This window comes from Anopheles arabiensis, chromosome 3 (assembly GCF_016920715.1).
Source record: "Anopheles arabiensis isolate DONGOLA chromosome 3, AaraD3, whole genome shotgun sequence".
NCBI lineage: Eukaryota > Metazoa > Arthropoda > Insecta > Diptera > Culicidae > Anopheles > Anopheles arabiensis.
The window spans coordinates 36324791-36339748 of NC_053518.1; the positions used below are offsets into that span (position 1 = coordinate 36324791).

At 41.0% G+C, this 14958-nt stretch overlaps 2 protein-coding genes across 2 annotated transcripts; one reads left to right on the plus strand and one right to left on the minus strand.

The window, feature by feature from the left end:
- Positions 1 to 87: 87 nt before the first annotated feature.
- LOC120900953 (transmembrane protein 186-like) lies at positions 88 to 946 on the minus strand. Its single transcript, XM_040308590.1, has 2 exons — positions 528 to 946; positions 88 to 456 (listed from the first exon to the last, which is right to left on the minus strand). Exons 1-2 carry the CDS (start codon positions 913 to 915, stop codon positions 143 to 145), a joined length of 702 nt encoding a protein of 233 aa, XP_040164524.1. The 5' UTR covers positions 916 to 946; the 3' UTR covers positions 88 to 142.
- A 140-nt stretch (positions 947 to 1086) lies between these two features.
- On the plus strand, positions 1087 to 3778 carry LOC120900950 (transducin beta-like protein 3). The gene is made up of 2 exons (XM_040308587.1): positions 1087 to 1234; positions 1315 to 3778. The coding sequence occupies exons 1-2, from the start codon at positions 1113 to 1115 to the stop codon at positions 3680 to 3682; spliced, it is 2490 nt and encodes an 829-aa protein (XP_040164521.1). The 5' UTR covers positions 1087 to 1112; the 3' UTR covers positions 3683 to 3778.
- Positions 3779 to 14958: the final 11180 nt, after the last annotated feature.

The following is a 14958-nucleotide window of genomic DNA, read 5'->3' on the forward strand; positions in this document are numbered from 1 at the left end:
CGGGTTTGGAATAGTAGACGCTTCAATATTGTTCCGAGAAAGATACGGTTTAAAATTATGACAACTTATGCATGATAATGCAATCTATTTAAATAATTTACAAACAATCCATTTTTATTCATTTCTACTCATCTCTTACCGCTCACTTGCTAATAACATCATGGCCAAATACCTTGTTAAACGCATGTACGTCGTATATTTCACCGTACTGATGCACCAGCTTGTACACATCGCCGTTCTCGTGATTTTTCACCGGGAAGTACATCTTCAGAAAAGATTTGGGCAGGTCCGTCCTGGACACGAGATCGTCCACCGAGTAGATCCGGTTCTGTCGCTTACCCTTCGCGTCCAGGAACGATATCTTCACCTTGCTCAATCGATCGTCACAATACACGAACCCGACCAGATTATCGGTGATCATTCCGAACAGCGAAAGGGTCAGCGATGTGGTAAAGCCTGCAATAAGCAAAATAATTACATTCCGGGTCTGTGCAGTTAAAGGGATCCAAAACGCAAGTGTAACAAACCAATCGCTCCTACAATCTCGGCAGTGGTCATCGACCAAATGTCCATGTAAGCGAGTCCGATCGATATGGGAACGGAAACGCCGGTGCAAACCATGGGATAGAATTTGAGCCTTTTCAACGAAGCGGTCAGCATGATTGACGGGAAGTGGTAGATTGTGGTCCAGTTTGTAGCGTTGCTCTCATTGTCCTTTTCCGTCGAGGTTGTGGCCGGTTGTTCCGTACTGGCTAGTGCAGAGTTTGTGGAACAGTGCCGTACGAGGCCACCGAAAGCGGGTTTGTTGATGTTTTGTTGCTGCAAGCAGATCGCCTGCCGGTGGTGGGTCAGTGATGATATAACGCTGCCCTTCTTGGTGCCTAAACTTTGCACGAAACGTAATGTGCGCAGCATGTTGATGAATCAATGCTTTGCACAATGTTCTTCAGTTAAAATAAGCCTTTGCAGAAGAACTGCTGTTAAATTGGACGAAATATTAGACGGGAAGTTATTTGGTGTCGATTTGTTTTTCTTTCTCCCCACTTTTTGACAACCCAAAACGAGTGGAGTACTAGAATGACAGCTGCCGAATGTAAACAAACCAATGTGCCATGCGCAAATGTCACAACAAACCTCTGGTATCAAAACACGTGCGCCGCATTTCGCTACAATATTTCGAAATTGTACAAGAAAAACCGGACAAAATGAATAATAAAGTGAAACTAAAAGAAGTGTAAGTATATAATGAGTGATAACATCTCCACAAAAACAATCGTAATAAATTTCTTTCCCTATAATTTCTGGTTCTCGTAGGTACGAGGTCAAACAGCAGTACAAAGCGTTCTACACCGGCGGTACGATCGTATGGAAGCCGGATGCACAGCAGTTTCTCTGCCTAAACAATGGAACCATCAGCATCGTATCGGTCGACAACCTGCACGAACCGGTCGCACTGGGCGAGCAGGAGACGGACGGTGAAATAGCGGAAGATGTTATCTACACGTTCGCCGTCAGCAACACGGGCAACAGTATCGTTTCCGGCCACCGGTCCGGGCTGCTCAAGCTGTGGGACGGTGAAAAGCACACGGTACAGAAGATGTGGAAAACCGTTCACCAGGGACCGATCTCGCGGCTGGTGTTCAGTCCGACCGACAGTGTGATCGCGAGCGGTGGGTCCGACTCGACGATACGCTTGTGGGACCCAACGGAGCAGGTGTGCCTGGGTACGCTGCGCGGTGCGGAAGGATTGATCAACGTAATCGTGTTCCATCCGGACGCGGACAGCAAGATCGTGGTGGCGGTCGGTGACGATACGAAAATACGCGCCTGGGATTACGAATCGCGCAAGCAGATCAAAACGTTCGAGGGGCACTTTTCGCGCGTGACGGGTGTGTCGTTTTCCGAGGACCGAACGCACCTCGTCTCGGCGGGGCGGGACAAAATTCTCATCCTGTGGAACTTTGAGTCGCAGCAGGCAGTGAAAACGATTCCCGTGTACGAAACGCTCGAATCGGTGGTGGTGCTCCCTGCCGGATTGCGCGTTGGTGGCCTCAAGCTGAAGAAGGGCAAAGTTTACGCGGCCTGCGGTGGCGAGGAGGGACTGATAAAGGTGTGGGAAATGACGGGCGCAAAGATAATCTTCAAACAGTCGAACAGTCTCGTGGCGAAAGCGGCGGAAGAGGGTGGGCTGGCTATTACGCACCTGTTCTACAGTGAGCCGCACGGTCGGATGGCGGTCGTGTCGGCCGACCACAACATTCTGGTGCACGATTGCGAAAGCTTCGACTACGTGCACCAGCTGTCTGGGTTTAGCGACGAAATACTGGACCTGATTATGTTCGGCAAGCGCGATCAGCACATCGCCATGGCAACGAACAGCAGCGACTTTAAGGTGTACGACGTGAGCACGATGAACTGTCGGCTGGTGAAGGGCCACACGGACATTGTGCTGTCGCTGTGTGCAAACGATCGGTATTTGCTTTCCTCCTCCAAGGATAACTCGATCCGCCTGTGGAGCTTTACCGAGGAACCGTTCACGATCAGCTGCGTTGCGATCGGGCTGAAGCACACGAACACGGTCGGGTGTGTGACGCTGAGCAGGCAGGGCGGTAATTTCTGTGCCAGCGTCAGTCAGGACCGTTGCCTGAAGACGTGGAAAATACCGAAAAAGTTTACCACCGAAGAGGACGGCGAGCTGCCGCGGCTACAGTGCAGCCTGACCGCGTTGGCCCACGAGAAGGACATTAACTGTGTGACCATTTCGCCGAACGATCGGCTGATAGCGACGGCTTCGCAGGACAAAACGGCCAAACTGTGGGACGCTAGCGATCTGAGCGTGGTGGGCGTGTTCCGCGGCCATACGCGCGGCATCTGGGCGGTACGGTTTTCCCCGGTCGATCAGATACTGCTCACCAATGCGGCCGACTGCACCATCAAGCTGTGGTCGCTGGAGGATATGACCTGCCTGAAAACGCTCGAAGGGCACGACAGCTCGGTGCTGCGCGTCGAGTTTCTCACCAACGGTATGCAGCTGCTGTCGGCGGGTGCGGACGGGCTGGTAAAGCTGTGGTCAATCAAAACCTCCGACTGTGTGCAAACGCTGGACAAGCACGATAACCGCGTCTGGGCGCTGTGTGTGACGCGGGACGAGAGTGTGTTCTACAGCGGTGGCTCCGACTCGCAACTCATCCAGTGGCAGGATGTTACGGAAAGCAAGCGTCAGCAGGAGCTGGACCAGCGCAAGGACACGCTGCTACAGGAGCAGGAGCTGAGCAATCTGTTGAGCGAGCGGAAGCTGCTGAAGGCGCTGCGCCTGTCGCTCAACCTCGACCGGCCGCTCAGCACGCTGAAGATCGTTAACGAGGTGATCCGAACGAAGGAGCAAGGCCTGGAGGACACCGTGCGCAAGCTGTCGAACGATCACAAAGAGCGACTGCTTCGGCACGCGATCGAGTGGAACACAAACAGCAAAAATTGCCGGCCGGCTCAGCTGGCGCTGAACGTGCTGCTGCAGGAGACGCTGGCGGGCCGGTTTCAGGTAAGCGAGCTGAACAAACACCTCGAAGCGTCACTTCCGTACACGGAGCGGCACTTTAAGCGACTCACCGAGTACGTAAAGGACCTAAAGTTTGTCGAGTATTCGCTGCGCTGCATGCAGCCACACGCGGCTAGGATGGATTAAACGTGCACCGAAACAGCGGGTAAATAAGGAAACAAGAAATGAACCATCAATAAAGAAAAGCGCTATTCGAAAGATGGGCGCATTTTAAACCATTAACTGCTTATACACCCTCTCAGCACTCTCTTGTCGTTGCCTTTCTAATGTGTCCGTAACTATAACAGCTTATTGTTGGTTTAGTGTCGTCACTTGAGCTGCTGTTGCCGATGGGTGGTGTTCTCCACCGTAGCACTTCTAATCCCGGCCCCACAAGTAAACGTACTTAATTTATTCACAAGCATCTGTTTACCCACCGCGCTTCTGTTTGGACAAGTTAAGTGCCCCACTCGGCCCGCGGATGTGTTGAGCGCGCACTAATTAAACTGCTTTTAACCAGCGCAGACAGAGCGCGGTCGACCGTGGAAGTAAGTCAAGTTTAAGCCAACACGCTCAAAGGGTAAAGGGCTTTGTTTTCTCCTAAGGTTCAAAAACATAGGGCATTGGAAGTAATTTGAACTATTATGGCATTAGTGTTGTTTATTCGTAAGTTTTGTATTAGAAAAAAGTGAATTGGTACATGCAATTGTCTTGGTTTTTGTTGTCAACGATAGCTATTTTATGCCCAAATTTAACTCCACAAAGTGTCTATATTCACCTAACATTAACATAGGAAAAATCACCCCTATGGTAAATTAGTTTTGATGAAAGATGATTGATCTTGGAAACAATTTGAATTAAGATTGAAAGATGTCCCCAGTTTCTGTCACTTTTCTTTTAATCTTGGTTTGTGTGAAATGTAGAAATTTATTTTAATTTTGAATTTTTTAATTTTAAACTATAAAACGCAATATTAGAAGATTTCAACATGTTTTTTAAATAGAAAAAAAAATCCATAAATTTCGGATCCATTGTTAAAAGCTTCACCACTGTACATATTCTACTAAATTTCCTACACTATTTCGTACTCTAATTCCCACGCTAATGTATACGATAATTCCTACACAATTCCTGCACATTTTATACCGGGTATGGAGTAGTGTTGGGTAAATCTGATTCAGATTCATGAATGTGAATGAATGTTTTTAATGATTCAATGAGTCTGAATCTCTATTAGAAAGAGTCTTCTCCAATTTGGCGTAACGCTTCCTACGCGGACATGCTGGCCTAGAAAGAGTTAGAGAGAGTCATGAATATCAAAGATTCGTGAATCTTTAAAGATTTATTAATCTGAAAGATCAACTGATCTCGAAAGATTCAAGGATCTCGAAAGATTAAGAGATTCATAAATTTCCAAATATTCTTAAAGTTTGAGCTTCTTATCATTCTTCTTCTTGGCGTAACAAACTACGTGGTCATGTCAGCCCATGTGTGAAGTGTCAGTGTTTAATTGTGCTTATCCGAAAACATCCATCTCCGATGACTTCCTACTTTACGCGCAAGCTATGTCACAGGCTTTTGAGACTTCTTGGCATGTACAACACAGCCGGATAGTGTTGTTACGGGACGAGACGGTCTATGCAAGGCTTGAACCCACGACGGGCATGTTGTTAAGTCAGTGCTAGTTCACCACTGAGCCACTGTATGAAATCGAGCAAATTCAAGCAAATTAAAATCATACGACTCTTATGATTCATGTATCCTTGGAGATTCATGAATCTAATGGATTCAAGATTCAAGACTTGATGGATGAATGAATTTTGAATCTATAGAGAATCACGAATCTTTAGAGTTTCGATTCGAGATTCCAATCACTCATCCTTGAAGATTCATATGAAAGAATCATAATGAAAGATTCATAAAAATCCAACACTAGTATGAAGTGTCTACTGGAACTGGAATTGCACGGACCAAGTATCGTTCCGTACCCGACAGTTCCAAGTACTGTTCTTGAAAATAATTGAAATCGAGAGCTATTTCTGTTTAAGTATGGGCTCATGATAGGTTCCATTGCAGGTATGGGCTTATGATTGGTTCCAGGACCTTTATTGGTTTTTTCACATCCAGGACCGATATCGATTCATGAGTGGTTCCAGGACTAGTATGGGTTTAGTATCAGTTCCAGGTCCAGTTTGGATTCAGTATCATTTCCAGATCTGGTATGGATTCAGCATTAGTTCCAGGACCAGTATGAGTTCATGATAAGTTTCAGGATCGATGTGGGTTTATTATTGGTTCTAGGACAGGTACGGGTTCATGATAGGTTTCAGGACCGGTATGGGTTCATGATCAATGTCACGGTCAGTATGGTTAAATGATCGGTTCCAAGACCGGAATGGTTTCTTGATATGTTCCAGGGCAGGTATGGGTTCATAATCAGTTATTGGGCCGGTATGACAAGTATTGATTCTTGAACCAGAATATGTAATGTATTGGTGCCAGGATCAGTATGGATTTAGTTCTAGTTTAGTCTCTTCAGGGATCATCATAAGTCTTCTTCTTCTTTGACTCAACAACCGATGTCGGTCAAGGCCTGCCTGTACCCAGTTTTGGGCTTGGCTTTCAGTGACTAATTGATTCCCCCCCATAGCAGGATAGTCAGTCCTACGTATGGCGGCGCGGTCTATTTGGGGATTGAACCCATGACGGGCATGTTGTTAAGTCGTACGAGTTGACGACTGTACTACGAGACCGGCATCATAAGTCATCATAAGTATCTCGTTTTAATTGAGTTAAGAAGCCATTAATTTCGGCGTAATCTTAAGAGTAAAAGAGATCTTTGAAATTTATTTGCGCAGCCCTATAATCTGGCCATATTGCCTAGTTCCAGTCAAATTTGGCAAGTAATGCGAATTCAAAATAATGAATAAATTTAAGTGAAAAAGTAAGGATTAGAAAATTCGAAATAATGGTCTAAAGTAAGCCTTCAGGTTTAAAATTGCTTAAACTTTCATTTGTTTGAACATTATTTGTAATATGGGTATGCAGCGCACTAATTTCAGTGGCTTCCATTGTCATTAGTATTTATATTTTAGCATGTGAATATGTACCACTTCCTGTCCACGTTTTCAGGCAATGCCTTTAACCCTTGACCTTTTGATTTGGTTATGATAATTATGGATAAGGTTCATTGTGGAAAAAGAATATGAAATATAGAAAAAATAATGTAAATTTGATGACATTTTTAGCAATGACAATTTTTAATGTCTTTAAAGCTTTCAGTTATTTTACGAAAATTAAAATAATTCATCTATTTAAGAGGTTGAACAATTCATTATGTTGTTTTGAGTTCTGCCAAAATATGTTGTTCTCTCATTTGCAGTGTGTATGTAAAAATCTTGTATTATAAAACTAAACATATTGTATAAATGTATTTTTTAAAAATAATTTTGTACAATTTAATTATTTGAAAAAAATCTTAATATTTTTTATAGCAATTTCTTTTCTTATGTTTATGTACAAAAATAAGTATTTTTTCCGAGAACGAATCAATCTTCTAAATACCAGAAGAACTAAACTATTGATTTGGATCCATGCAATCATTTTTAAATTACTATACACGGGGAAAATATAAAAAAGGAAATGGAGAAAAAACATCTTAACATTAAAGAAACACTCCAAGTCCAAAAAAATCACGCAATTTATTGATAATTTTGGCAAATATGTCAAATGTCTTCAAAGCTTTCAATTATGATGGGAAAATTATGAAAAATGCATCTTCTGAATTAGAGTAGAATCGTCTGTAAAATTCAATTCAATCTGTATGTACAAATAAAATCAACAAATAAAAAAAGATAAAGCTTTTAATTGAAGTACACTAATCATATTTTCCCCAAATTTATGCATACAATTTGTATCAATGTAAATGTATCAATATTAAAAACTATTGCAAGGATAATTAATCCCGGTATTAATTAATAATTTTCGTCCATGATAATTCTCAATGTGTTTTTGTTTATCCTTGTTCTTAGCAAATTCCTGGTTGCACTCGACTGCTTACATTTAGGTCATTATAAACATCTTGGGCTCCCTCTTGGGACCCCTTTGATTGTCTAAAAAATCAAATGCATTCTTTGGTACATTAAAAATATTTTCTATTCATCAAAATGATCATCATTTGTGTGCTTTTCATAAAAAAATTCCTTTAAAAGCCATGTATGATTCAATGTTCACACACAACATGAACCCGAGCGGCACCGATCCTTGAACGATCCTCTCGAAATCGGTTCAACGGTACTAGCACAGCCCAGAAAGTAGCCAGTGCCCCCATTTCACCCGTTTATCAATGGGCCATATCAATACGTACGCAAATAATGAACTGCTACCGACCGAGATCGGCCAGATTTGCCCTTTCCCGCGCGCGCGCGCGCACATTAGTGCTGCAAAGTGCACCTCTCGCGCCTGTAATTAGTATTCACACGCGTTCACAAACGGGCAGGCAGCGCAAGCGGGGCGCATTGTCACCGTAATTGGTATGCTGGAGCCGTTGCCCATCTTCCGATATGGTTTAATTAAGTGCGACCTCCGCCCCGATCGCTACTCTCTACCCATGGCATCCATTCCCCTTTTCAGGGAGGGGTCGGTTGTCCCCGCGTAACCCAGACCATAACCTCGAACATCGCTGCAAGAGAAGGGTAGATCCCCCTGTTGGTGGATGGTTAAGATTAAGAGAAATGTCCGCGGCTACTAACCACTGTACTGTACTGGAGGAGCGCTAGGTAGGTGTTGGATACACACAGCGTCTGTTGTGTGTCAGCGAACGCCACCTTATCTGCTGCCAAAATCTCTTTTGCACGGAGCTGCTCTATTTGTTCTCTCATTTGCAGTGAACCAATATTTAGTCTCCCCACCCGGGCGCATACACTAAAGCTGACGTAATTTCGACCATGTTTGTTTGCTAGTAGTGTACACCCGTAACAGATGAGCAGGCGGTACAGTGCGCCAGTGTATCCACACTAATTAACGTAACGATTCAAATATTTACCAGCACGATATTTGGTGGTGAGAAGCGCGCCTCGCGTCCCGCTTGTATGCTTGATTATGACAGCTTCTCTGTGTTGTTCGCTTTGTTCTGGGATCCCAGACGGCCGTATCTTGGACGGCCGGCTTAACGTACACTTAATTACGAGTCCCGCAACACGTGCTGTATTGCCGACTGGCCGCTTCTTGCTTGCTTCCTGTTCGTTCCACTCATCTTCCCCGTCCAGGACACTGATACGATCATGGAGGACCACCCTTCTGGATGGGGGTAAACATAATAAAAAAGCAAGTTCGTCATATGCTCCCGCCCAAACACATCCCAAAACAACGTTTGTTTGCTGTGGCAGTTTTGCTTTCAAAACAACAAAATCACACCACATTTCGAACACACCACGGCACCACATGACCCAGAATTTTCCGGATTGATCCGACTGGAGCGTTGTTGTTGCACCTTCCGCTGTGTACAATCGAAACTCAAAACATCCTGCACGCGTTACATCAAAGACGGCGTTGAAGGTGTTCGCCGCAGCGCCTACTAGGAACGAACGTGCGTGAGATAACGGCAATGCTTTCCCGAATGGGTGTCCCGGGGGGTGTTTTCTAATGGCAATTACTCGTTCGTTCGATTGTACGCTGTTTTGTCATCCTGTGCACAGGGGAGAAGGGTGGCAAGATTATGATCAGCGATCGTTGGCCGGTAGTTGAGCGGACGATTGTGATACGATTGTGGTACCCATTGCCCATTCATGGCTGTTTGTTTCGTTGGCCTCGAAATCTCGGACTGGGAACTCCGTCTTCTCGAGAAGAACTTCCCCCTCCCCGCCTTCTTCTGGCGCCATATGGCTGCAAACGTTGAACCACGGGGTTTGGAACTTGGAACGAGTGCTATTGAAGTGGAAACATAAAACGATACCGAAGTGGTCGTTGACTCACCACTACAATGTGAACACTTGTTAGCGAAGACCATTTCCGGTGCCCTTTTGGTAAGAGAAAACAATGACGGAGGAGGAATTTGTCCATTGTGTTCAGCGCAAGGGGAGTACAATGCACGAGACAGTTCATTGAAATAAATCCTATTTTTCAATTAACTTTTTTAAGGGAAAATATATTCGGATTTCAATTTTATTTAGCAATATCCACATAATTTCGTTACAAACGGCCAGGCGCCTCCAGCCTGCTCCATTGAGACAAGACTAGCTGGTTTAAAGTTGGTTTACTAATAAATCTTAGTCTTAGTAATAGTAATCTACAGGGAATTAGTATTTTCATGTGCACTCACATTCGTATTATCAAAATATTTGTAAAAGCGAATATTTAGATTATGCTAAAAATCGCTGTTGAGGTTTTTGTGACGCTTTTGTTTGAGATTAGATCAGTTTTGAGCCTTTATTCACTAAATTGACACGGTTCTCTTTGTCACTTTGAAATATTAAAAAATATATATATTTTTACATATTTTGATTTGTATTTTCAAAACAATCATTAGATGCGAAGAAAAAATATATGTTTGAAAACTTTAGGTATGTAAAAAAAATTAATGTTGATAATTATTCTTATAAAACTCATAAAACTTAAAAAAAAGTTATAAAAACAAATTTTAAAAATTGTAAAAACATATTTTTCTGTAAAATTTGTCTAGAAAATGTTATTTATATTTTTGAACGATTTTGAATGCGTTAGTTAGCACAAGAACCCTGTTTTTCAAAGCGTTTTTATAGTTAAGGGACGACCACAAATTTAATTTTTCGTTGTTGAACTAAATGCCCTTCAAATAGACCCTATGAAAATCGATCGTAACAAGAAGAAGAAAAAACCCGTTATTTACCCGTTGTTCACGTTAAACCATTTTGTTAAATGAATACTGTCCTAGGGATTTTTTCGCCAAAATTTCAAATATCTGGTTTGATCCAGATTGGTCACTTTTCTCATGAAAGATCACGGATATGCGATACCGAGGTGCAAATGCTTGACAACTTTCTAATAGTTGGCTAATGGCTGTTTGTTTGCAATGACGATGCAACGACGATGCACGCCATTCGGTAATGTGTTTGCGATAAATGAATGTTTGCTTCAATCCATGCGATTTGTGTGATTTGGTCAGATGATCGCAGATTGATCGACGCTAGGGGCACTATGTAATAAAATGCTTGTCTGTTGAACAATCTTTGTCTGTCACTTAACATGAATTTTAACGTAATACATTTTTAGAAATATTTTTTTTATAGTTAGATACTAATGTTTTATAAGTTATAATGAATATCTTCAAAGCAGTTCAAATGTTAGGTTATTTAAACCATAAAGTCAAGGGATAGGTCAGTGTCATGCAAAGTGTAAAACAGCGTACAGACATCGAAAAGACAAAACCACCCAACATTTCCCCTCCCATGTCGCCCTGAGATAAAATCATACATAAGAGTAGTATCAAACCCATTGATTCAGTTCGTGTTGGTTCGAGCTTTTTGCACCTGTTTCCGTGCGGTATTGCGGCCATCGGGTTGGCCCCAAAAAGTCGCTAATTGAATTTGATAATCGAACCCCGCCCGGTCGTCCGGCGGAGTTGAAGGGGGCCGAGCAAACATCATCAATTGATACGATAATGAAGATGTATGCGACGGAGGCTTTGGCACGATCTCGATGGTCCCTGGTCCTGGTGGTTTCAGTGGTTTCGCTGTGCCGTTTCGTTTGACATAATAGTGGTGATTCGCACTTTCACCAGTATGTCAGAAGCTGTTGTTACCACCATTGGGTAGGATATATCATGAGTCATTTAATGATCATGAAGGTTACATGGCCGCTTACAAGAAGGTTGAGATTGAATAATTATTCTGTTAGCTATTAAACATAATAAATTTAATTAACTGTGCCATGCCGTGAGTTTGTGGATAAGAGAGAGAGAGAGATTAAGTTACGCAAATAAGCCATCATGATTCATGTTAGTGCTATTGCTCTGTAAATGATCTTTTCTTATGAAATTTACCAGTATAAAGATAATCCTTCTTATCAAAATCGTAAAAGGATGTAATCTGTTTGGATTAACTCTTGTTAACATTTACATGTCTCTTTATGCTGGGGACGTAGAATTGTGCAATAATTAGCTTCTTTCGTGTTATTCCCACGATGCGTCACAATCTAATTCAAGCTCGCTCAAGATGGTACCAAAGCAAACAGAATGTCGTTAACTTACCGCACTTGGCGGGTGTTTGCTGTTAAACAATTGTTCAACAATATTTCCATCATCCTACAAATCGATTTTTGCTGTTTTACATACATTAGTACTACAAAAAAAAAAACCCACCAACCAAATACAAAAGTTTCAAGAGGTGCAACGACGAGGGACAAAAGCTTCTCTCCGCCAATCTCCGCCAAAACACTCGTAGCTACACTTGGAGCATCAAAACATCATCATCGACATCGCCATCCTCATCATCATCATCATTCATCGTCAATCGCGAGACGCAGAGCGCAATTCGTGCGCATCGTGAAACGGTGTTTGTTTTTGTACCGCAATATCATACCTCTTTAATTGTATTTGCTTGCTTGCCTAGGGGTTTTTGAGATAAAAAAACGAATGCCTTTTTTTGCGTATGTGTTTGTTATATCGATTGAGAAGTTAAGAGAACTGTAGTGAGACCCCTTCGAAGGAGCCCTTTTTGATCGTGTTTACCAAACTTTTTAGCTAATTTTCTTTTATTCTTTCGTAAATCACACCTCAAATTTATGATTTTTAAATCAATTTATCATTTTGATTGTTTTTTCGTAATGATTATTTTGTATCTTTATTTATTTCTATCATTTTATTTGTTTTTAGTTTTGATTAGTTTTATTTAGTTTTCTATCTTGATTTATTTTTATTTAATTTATTTATTAGTTTGTATGTGTATTAAATATAGTTTGTATATTCTTTAGCTTCATCCCCAATATTATTTAAGTCGTTGTTACTTTCTTATATTTTTTATGTTCTTTTTGTGCTACATTCCACCATTTTATTGTTGTTATAGAAGTCTTTTATTTCAATTTTGAATTTTTGTTACTGTTTTTGTTGCATGTCGTGAATTATTTGATATTGACTCACAATATTTTCCACCAATTGTATTCATTTCTGTTTAGACACCCTTGAGGTGCATAGTAAATTTTCAACTCACAGCATACTGACTAACTTTACATCGGCACGAGACTAAGTCATTTCCGCTGTTCCGATGAGGATCTTTCGTATCAGTTGCTAGGGCGACCAATCTGTCCCAAACACAACGGTTTATTACTGTTTTCAAATATGACGCTCGTTTGTTGTTTTAGTGTATTTTCCACCCTGTTTTGAGGCAATGTTTGTTCTACCCTGGGGCGTGAATCACATCGCTCTACATTGCTACTCATATATTTTGTATTGGATGTATTCATAATTAAACCGTTTTTTATAATAAAATTCACGTTTGTTTTTTTTGTGTTTTTTTTAAATAAAATATCGCAAACTCTTATTACTTCAATGCAATTGTAGAATGGCTTGTCACTAAGGCAAACGAAACGTGGTGCAAACGTAAATTGGTTTCTCATGAAATGGTTAACATTTTCCTTCCGGCACGATCAAAGCATCGTCGCTGCTAAACGTACTGTTTGTTCCTGGAAACAGACCTCGGTCACCGTCTGTGCAGTTCATCGTGAGCCACCCCCACACGGATGGATCTTTTTTACCTGTGTTTTTGAATTAATTTCAATCATCTACAATATTTCAGAAGCAAACGAAAAATCGTGACACAAACAGAGACAGGCATCAATGGGACAAACAACGACCATTTGGGGCCACTGGTCTCCGATGGCCTCGATCGGAAGAGACGCTTCCTTCCTGCGCATGGGTTTCAACCGTTTGGTGTGTTTCTTTGTTATTTGAAAATGGCCATATCGGTAACGAACACGTTACCGGCAGCCAGGGACGAGACCTTCGGTCCCAAATCGTGATAACGAGATTTTTGGAGGGAAAAATGACTTTCGGGAGGTACAACCATCGGGCAAAGAATACTGATGGGACACCACTTTGTGTGATTATTGAGTTATTGATGAAAATCAATGATTATTAAACGGCCTGGAAGAATAGATAATAAACGGTGGGTTTATGCACAGAATGCATGATCGATTTTATTGCTTCTAAGTACAGCTTAAATGGTTTTATTTATCGACAGCAGCAAACGAATGGTGGATTATACATATCCACTTAATCTGTTACAACAAGACCTTGAATATGTGTATCTTTATACCTTTTCATAGAACAAGCTAAACATTTTAAATACCCTTATCAAGTTTAGATTGGGCGGTGTAAAATCCTCTTAGGACACTAGATTCAAATGAATGGTGATTTTTTTAAATTAAATTATTGTTTGTGAACTTAGAAATGTAGAAACTATTGTATTGTGTTTGTATGAGAAACGGTATTACATTTGCTGGTTCGCACGTGATTGAAGACAAATTATCGAACGGCGTTTTGATGTCTTTGTTCATCATCAAATGTTTCTTTAGTTCTTCAGTTGCTTTTTATTTTTCATACATTTTTACATTTTGCAGAGAAAAAGTGATATTTGCTCATTTATTTATTTATTTGTTTGTTTATGATTTGCAAATTGATATTTTTTATTTATCAATTTATTATTTTTAAATTTATTAATTAGTTAAATATTTAATTGATGAATTAACTAAAAAATATTAATTCATTGATTTATGTATTAATTTATTTAATTTATTGAGTTAAGGTTCAGGTTATCAGGTATACTACAAACTATAAAACATTTGAGAATTTATCGCCATTTATATATTTGAACTCATAAAAAAGGCCAATTATGCATAAAAGAAAAAAAAACGCAAAAAAAAACATAAAAAAATGAAAATAAGTTTAAAAAGGAAAATGTAATTTAAGTAATATCTAGGATAGTTTGTAATAAACGAACAAGAAATCATTCTACTTTGATATTTGTTCAATCGTTGTTTGATATCTTGCTTTTAACTATCTTTCTAGTCCATGTATTTAAAAGAGAAAATAGTATTTTTAAGCGAGATTAAAAACAGATTTTTTTTGTAATTAGGTTAAATTTGTTGCATACCGCAATATTATTCACATCTTAAATTAAATTCACTATCCTAAATTGGTAAGAGTGAACACATATCAGGATGGGAAATAGCATGGGAAAACCTCCAACAATACAACTATCACGTGCCAGAGGAAAAAAGAAGCCCCAAAAGTTATCAGCACAACAACCCACAAGACGTCAACGCGCAGATTCAATTAAGATTTTCTGTTCAAGATATTCAACCCACCACGGCAGCAACACATCGCACCGTCCAAGGAGGCGCCGATGGCGTTGGCTAGTGTCGCCACGCAAGCGCTACGGAGCGCCCTGCTC